The sequence below is a fragment of the Barbatula barbatula genome (genome assembly GCF_947034865.1).
Source record: "Barbatula barbatula genome assembly, chromosome: 16".
NCBI classification, from domain to species: Eukaryota; Metazoa; Chordata; class Actinopteri; order Cypriniformes; family Nemacheilidae; genus Barbatula; species Barbatula barbatula.
Genome location: NC_136779.1, coordinates 18,486,108 through 18,494,529, shown reverse-complemented (window position 1 = coordinate 18,494,529; position 8,422 = coordinate 18,486,108). Strand labels below are relative to the sequence as shown.

The window sequence follows — 8,422 nt, the reverse complement described above, 5'->3', positions numbered from 1 at the left end:
TTGATGTAGTCTCTTGGCAGTATATGTTTGTTCTTTGAGCAATAAAAAAAACGTTGCATAGCATTGAAGCTTCTTAAATACGTTGTGGAACACTTGATGTCATATTTTGGTAAGTATTATACTATTATCGTTTTTAATATGAAATATAATGAAAACGCTTTGTGTGTTACAGTTCAAAATGGGGAGTATGGAATAATCTGGCATGTGAGTGCGTGCAATAAGGGAGGAGAGAAGAGTAAGTGGGAGGTGCGGGTCGGACTCCAGCAGAAGGAACGTATCTGTTCCAAAACGAATTTCACCCGCAATCTCTGCACGACGAAAGACGAGGTTTCTAAAATCGTACCCATCAGTGTATTTTTACATCATACGGATGCCGATTACTCCAAATGTATCCACGTTAACGGCTTCCTTTTAGATAGCATCGTCGAGACAGGGCTGAAGCGGTAAATGTCGCGTTTTTTCGCTACGGTTAATTCAGCAGGAGTGTGTGATTATGTTGGCAACGCATGGTCTCATCCTGTGGGCTACAGTCACTGCGCGACTCGTCTTGACAGGTGAGGGACAGGTGTCGCGATTGATCCAGGTTCATGATAGTTATCATATGGATCCGTTTAATGTGTTTTGATAGGTACCATATGCGCCTACAGGTGCAAAGAATCGTAAGGATGGCCCCGTGTTCTGTTACTGCATGGCATTGCATTTCATTGTCGCATATCTCACGACATCAAGTTTTTCGAAAGGCAGTGCTCCAATCAGTAATTATACATACACACATCAATGTGTCATTTAATTTAGTTTGTATTCTAAGGCTTGGGCAACAGCATTAGCTGGAACCGATTAGATCAGAAGACGTGTGCGGAGGAGCGCACGCAGCCTCAGCGTCTGTTGCAGCGGACTGACGCGGATGTAGAGCTGCCACACCAGCACCTGCGTACACTTGCTAAAACCGATTCTGATGAAGCTCACGTGAGTTACTCTCTATTTCAATTTGAAATCAAAACGTTTACTTTATTACATTGTCCTGCTCTTTTTGTTCATGATTGTTAGTGCATATTATTCCTATAACATTGAACAAAAAATGTATAAAATCGGTTAGCTTTAAGGTCATATCTTTACTAGGGTATCCCTAAAAGTGGACAAAAGAATATTAGTAGATAAACACATTTGAAATGCTCTTTGGAACGAGAATGTCTCTATTTCTAATAACTTCTACAACCGACTAGCAATCACTGTATAAGAATGTGTCAATTACACAGTTCTTATTAGTTTAACACACAGCATTATGGATGTGACGTAGACATGCTCGTACCAACATACTGAACCATCAGTTTATATTTGACTAAACCCTTGTTGACATACTTTGTAGGATTTCTGTGAATTAAAATGCACAAACCAGAAACAATAATACCCAACAAATGGAGAAGGGATGGCTCAAATACATTTTCATGGAATATCTACAGTTATGGATTTGACAATCCTGAAAATGGCACTTACCCGACAATGGAAAATCATTCACAAAACATGGTTTAAAAACCTCACATGGTTATAATTGTTTCATGGTAAGGTTGACATTTTCATTGAGCTGGCCCATTTAGTTCATAGCAGAGTATGTATTTGCACGACTATCAATAGTGTCAGATGTCTCCCCACGGACCGTTGCCTGAAAATCTTATCACACTTAACTGGAAACACTTCAGCAGATTTAGAGTTGTGCTCGGATTGGTTGAATTCTATAGGATTTCCTGGGAGACGTGTGTCGTGTACTTTAACGGTCCATCTGGAAGCAATAGAAAAGCGGTCTGATAGAAGAAGCGAGCTGCCGTGTTTACAATGAGTTTTCATCACAATAAACGGAATGCTGGTTTCTTGAAAGTATGCAAGGATCACAGCATAATCTCATAAATGTTTTTGTAAACCCATTGCCCAAATAGTATGCATATTATCCATTTCAATTGATGATTGACTAATTATTGATTGTTTTTATAGATTGATAGTTAAATAATTTGGTTAAAACGTTGTAGTATATCATAAAACCTATTTTGGGGAGCAGTAGTAGCAGTTTACCGGTCCTTCTCTATGCTAAGTTGAATGATTTGATCCACCATATAAAAAATGTACTTATAGAATAGTTATTTCGACATTGGAATTCTGTGGACATATACCATGGAAACCTTATCCATAACAGACTATAGAGCAGAGAGAGATTTGGCACTAAAAGCTTTTAAGAGAGGCAAAGTGCCCATTACAGGTTATATTTGTAAGTGTATACTTTAATGCACCATCAGTTACTTGCAACAGAAAGTGAGAGATTGCTTTGGGAAAGAATGCCTTGTAATCAGTTGATCAGTGTTTCAGTTATAGATAATGTTTGTCTCTGTCTCATGCCATGTTTTTTTTAAACAATATATATAATAACATTAATAATTACAATACTATATAGAATGGTCATCTGTTCGGTTACTGCATGGCTTGGCATTTTATTGTCGTATCTGAAATATAAACATGTTGGAATTGCATATTTATAAAGTTCTTCATTTTAGAAGGCAGTGCTTAAACCAATAATTATGCATACAGTACACACATGAACCTGTCATAAAAATGTAGATTCTAAGGCCTGGGCCTAATAATAATGATGACAATAATAAATAAAAATGCTGTTTAATTGTAAACCATGTTACATTCTAGCAATGTAATTTATAGTTTTTATCTTCAGACTTTTTGTATTCTTTCTGATTCCTTCTGTTCATTTTTATGCAAAATCCTGTTGGATTACTAGTAGTCAAGTTGAATGATATATCTACAGTACAATATTGAGTCTATTTCCCCTAAGAGAGTGTTTTGTTTTTGTGCCTTTCCAAGTGTTGCAAACTGACCAGGGGCCTACAACAGTTACACTATAAAGTCACCTGTTTTTTAAAAAACTTTAATACATGAATTGTATACATGAGATTTTAATGAAATCCACAAAAGCAATTTGACAAAAAAACTTTTTCTAAATAATTGTGATTTCCCCTCCCCAAAAATGGTTAATGGGTTACTCTGCACGTCTGACACATAGCTGGTAAAAAAAGAGTTGAAGCAGCAGGCAGCTCAGCTGAAGTTAGGGGTGTTCGATTCCATTTTTTCCCCCACTGTTGGAGTCCTCCACATTTAACATAAGTCAAAACAGGAACACGAATATCAAATTACTGAATGCCCAGGTCGGGAACTTTGCTCGCAATAATCTCCAAAGGTGCTTGCAAACACACGTGCATGTGTGCAATGAACACCATCTGGCCCTCACTTGAACCAACGTCAAAAGTTGAGCGTGCAGCAAGATAATTGCCTAAACCCTAGAAACGTTTCCTTTATATGCTAAAGAAAACACATTTTCTTATATTTTATCAGTATTCATGGCATTTATATTGAATTTTAATATTGAATTAAACAGTTCATTTTTACTTTTTAGTAAGATCCTATTATTTTGTTATTGAGGCCCCGTAAATGAAGCATAAAACCCTTTTTATTAATTAATTTATTTTCGTTTGAGAATGTATATTCTTTCATTTATACCACTAACACTTTTTTAAACGATAATACCTATCGTGTGTTCTGACTCGTTGCCTTTCTTTCTGTGTATGGCATTTGACTTTAAAGAAATAAAATGTATTTCATCTTTGTCATTTGAAAACCAATAATAGTCTATGCTATTATAACAGAACAATAATTATTATATGGATTGTGGTTTACTGGCTTTTTTAAGTTTTTAAGCCGAATGAAACAATGGTGTGCTTCCACTAACACGATTTTGATATGTTTCAACAACAAGTCAAGTCAAGTCAAGTCAGCTTTATTAATATAGTGCTTTTTACAATTTTCATTGTTACAAAGCAGCTGTACAAGAAAACATTGACTATAAGTAAAACATAAAAGGTTATTGAAGTCAAAACACAGTTCAAATATCATACACACAATAAATTACTATATGCAGAGTTAATTAAATAAGACTATCAAATTCTAGCAGCCCCCCCGGCCAGGCAAACAGTGCAAAACAGTATGCAAACGGTGGCGAGGAACCCAAAACTCCATTGGAGGAGAAAAAAAACCTCAGAGGGAGACCAGGCCTAACCAGGGGATTCCAGTTCCCCTCTGGCAAAAACTGCTGCCTCTGCACAAGCTCGACAGTGCTTGCACAACAAGGCAAAATAAAAAACAAATTTAGATTTAAAATTATCATTAATAATCTAATAGCGACTGAAGTTTTGTAGAGTCGCCACGTCCTTCGTCCAGCATTTGTCAGGTCTGGGAATGGATTGCGCCCTGCCCGCTCCGGTAGCCTTGGACTGCGTCCTGCCCGCTCTGGTAACCTTGGAACAATGAGACAAGACTGGCTGAGAGTAGAGTACTGTTCTGCACTCTTTGATGCAACAAATGCATCAGTTGTTATTGGAAGTTTCCCTGGTTCCGGTTGATCTAACTAGTGCAGCCTAGATCTTTGAAATATATATTATGATAGTGTAGTGTATGCAAGATTAAAAAGATGCGTCTTTAGTCTAGATTTAAACTGACAGAGTGTGTCTGCCTCCCGGACAGTGCAGGGAAGACTGTTCCAAAGTTTAGGCGCTAGATAGGAAAAGGATCTGCCGCCTGCACTTGATTTTGAAATTCTAGGTATTACCAACTGACCTGACACCTGAGAGCGTAGAGAGCGTGTGATGGACAACTTTCAACAGTTGTTCAGAGAAACACATGTCAGAGAAGGGACAGGAGAAATAAAGAGAGTTTTTAATAAGGAGAACATGAGCATTTAATGTGATTGGAAGAAAAGGGAAAGAGCGTGTGCCCTTTGGTAAGAGTACCAAAAGGAGTCACTCATTCTCTTATTACCGTAGTGTTCTGGGTGGGATGGATGCAAACGTGCCCACTGCAGTCAGAGAGAGAGTAAGGATGTACAAAGTTGATCTAAAACTATTTGTTTTTAAACGGTATTTGCTATTTTGTCCTGTTATTTGTCGCCAATCACAACTACCATTAAACTGATTTGAGCCAATGACATAATTAAAAAATACAGAGTTGAATTGGAGTCGCAGGATTTGATTCCTGCCTTAAAGTCGAATCTGATTTTAGGGACATTAAGAGTTGAGGAGTCGATTATCATTGAGTCCACTCCCCATCACTAGCTGAACTATGCATTGGTGAAGTTATAGAGTAGGAGAACGAGTGACTGAAAATGTCGTGGCAAAAATCTGAAAAGTCATAAAAAGGAGAAAGGAACTCAGACAATTGCTGTATCCCAGGAAAAATCAAGACGTTCCTTAACAAGTAGTGCTCTATAATTCCTGCGATGTGGAACGGAGATGGATTCGCGTTATCCAGGGGTAAAACCACAATAACGCTGATGTGTAACTACCCACCAAAAAGAATTATGACCCACACAAAAAATACATTACTACACTTGTAGCATAATCTGTATTTGTAACTATTAGTATACTGTAGTCTATTATAGTTATGGTATATTTAAGTATATACAATAGTATTCTGACTAGTCTTCTAGAAGATATAAAATGGAAAAATCTGAATTTCAACAGGGCTCTACACAATTTGTATATAGGCTTTATGTAACTTTATATTATGTAGTACCATATTATTGCTATCAAACGTTAAGAGTGTATAGACATTTAAGTAGTCTTTTTATTTATTTACATGGTTACATTCTTTACAAATGTTTTATGTTAACTTCAGTTATTTGATAACAGACTGATTGAACTATATACAGCAGCGTTTCCCATACAATGCATTTACTTGGGCGGTACATACGTATTCACAGCCTTTGCCATTACACTCAAAATTGAGCTCAGGTGAATCCTGTTTCCACTGTTCTTCCTTGAGATGTTTCTTCAACTTGATTGGAGTCCACCTGTGATAAATTCAGTTGATTGGACATGATTTGGAAAGGCACACACCTGTCTATATAAGGTCCCCAAGTTAACAGGGCATTTCAGAGCGCAAACCAAGCCATGAAGTCCAAGGAAATGTATGTAGACCTCCGAGACAGGGTTGTATGTAGACCTCCGAGACAGGGTTGTATGTAGACCTCCGAGACAGGGTTGTATGTAGACCTCCGAGACAGGGTTGTATGTAGACCTCCGAGACAGGGTTGTATGTAGACCTCCGAGACAGGGTTGTATGTAGACCTCCGAGACAGGGTTGTATGTAGACCTCCGAGACAGGGTTGTATGTAGACCTCCGAGACAGGGTTGTATGTAGACCTCCGAGACAGGGTTGTATGTAGACCTCCGAGACAGGGTTGTATGTAGACCTCCGAGACAGGATTGTATTAGATCTCCGAGACAGGATTGTATTAGACCTCCGAGACAGGATTGTATTAGACCTCTGAGACAGGATTGTATTAGACCTTCGAGACAGGATTGTATGTAGATATCTGAGACAGGATTGTATGTAGACATCCGAGACAGGATTGTATCGAGGTACAGATCTGGGGAAGGGTACAGAAAAATTTCTGCAGCATTGAAGGTCCCAATGAGCACAGTGGCCTCCATCATCCATAAATGGAAGAAGTTGGGAACCATCAGGACTCTTCCTAAAGCTGACGGCCCGGCCAAACTAAGCGATCGGGGGAGAAGGGCCTTAGTCAGGGAGGTGACCAAGAACCCGATGGTCACTCTGACAGAGCTCCGGCATGTCTCTGTGGAGAGAGAATAACCTTTCAGAAGAACATCCATCTCTGCAACACTTCACCAATCAGGCCTGTATGGCAGAGTGGCCGGACGGAAGCCGCTCCTCAGTAAAAGGCACATGACAGCCTGCCTGGAGTTTGTCAAAAGGCACCTGAAGGACTCTCAGACCGTAAGAAACTAAATTCTCTGGTCTGATGAAACAAAGAATGAACTCTTTGGCCTGAATGGCAAGCGTCATGTCTGGAGGAAACCAGGCACTGCTCATCACCTGGCCACTACCATCCCTACATGGAAGCATGGTGGTGGCAGCATCATGCTGTGGGGATGTTTTTCAGCGACAGGAACTGGGAGACTATTCAGGACCGAGGGAAAGATGAATGCAGCAATGTACAGAAACATCCTCGATGAAAATCTGCTCCTGAGCGCTCTGGACCTCAGACTGGGGCGAAGGTTCATCTTCCAACAGGCCAATATAAAAAGGAGCGGATACAGAACTGTGAATGTCCTTGAGTGGCCCATCCAGAGCCCAGACTTGAAACTGATTGAACATCTCTGGAGAGATCTGAAAATGGCTGTGCACCGTCGCTCCCCATCCAACCTGATGGAGCTTGAGAGATCTTGCAAAGACGAATGGGAGAAACTGCCCAAAAATAGGTGTAGCAAGCTTGTAGCATCATACTCAAAAAGACTTCAGGCTGTAATTAGTGTCAAAGGTGCTTCAACAAAATATTGAACAAAGGCTGTAAATACTTCTGTACTTTTGTGCTTTTTTTTTGTTTTTAATAAATGTGCAAAGATTTCAAACAAACTTCTTTCACATAGTCATTATGGGGTAATGTTTGTAGAATTTTTAGGAAAATAATGAATTGAATCAATTTTGGAATAAGGCTGTAACATGACAAAACGTGAAGCGCTGTGAATACTCTCCGGATGCACTGTAATCGTACAGCTGTATCTGTCTTTTGTAAATGTGATCAAACTAAAGACTCTGCGGATATTTGAAGGGTGCGATACTATTCGGTAAGTACTTAAGATTGACATGAACTATACAGAAACTGTCTGATTTATGGCTGCTTTAATACTACAGACCCAAGAAAAATACAATTTATTTTACATTTTAGAAAATAAAGCAATGTTAGTTGCAGACAGGAACAGACAAGAACAAAGTTAAAGTACTATAGGCTTTTAATCTTAGACTTTTGTGAGATGAGTACAATAGAGAAAAGGATAAATTAAGTGACATTTGTTTAGTTATATTTATTATCTCTACTTCTTTTCAGTCACAGAGTGTCTCTAGCTCAAACCAATGATAGTGTTTTTAACATCCCGCACTCAGAGACTATTGGCTCATGTTTTAGTCAGTATTTCACCTCATGACAGCAATCGCAGATTTAGGTGCAGATTAAGAAGTACATTACGTGACGATTTTCTCATATTTAATAAAAGCAAAACATAAACAACAGCAGTATTAGCAACAACAACAAACTATTTGCATGGGTTAGCATGATTAAGTGTCATAAATGTGTCATAATCTTGAATTACTGTGAATATGGTTTATTAATACGTGCCTATAACAAACAGTGAACAACATTCATTAGGAAACTTTTTACTACAAACCACTGTTAAATCGTCATATTTGTAAAATGGTAATTTTACATTTTTAAATATTACCAAGTACCAAGTAGGTCCTTTCGAGATGACTGATCGTTCATGTCATTCACGAACGGGAAGCAGCAGGTCCTGAA

General features: G+C 38.6%; 1 protein-coding gene across 2 annotated transcripts in view; it reads left to right on the top strand.

Moving 5' to 3' along the window:
- Window positions 1-241: 241 nt before the first annotated feature.
- The window catches only part of adam11 (ADAM metallopeptidase domain 11), an 89,478-nt gene continuing 81,297 nt past the window's right edge, over window positions 242-8,422 (top strand). The window contains exons 1-2 of one of the 2 annotated variants that reach the window (XM_079477138.1): window positions 242-554; window positions 809-966. In XM_079477138.1, the coding sequence (XP_079333264.1) occupies window positions 494-554; window positions 809-966 (219 nt within the window). In that variant the 5' untranslated portion in view covers window positions 242-493. The remainder of the gene's footprint in view (window positions 555-808; window positions 967-8,422) is intronic. The other variant, XM_079477139.1, reaches the window with a different exon arrangement.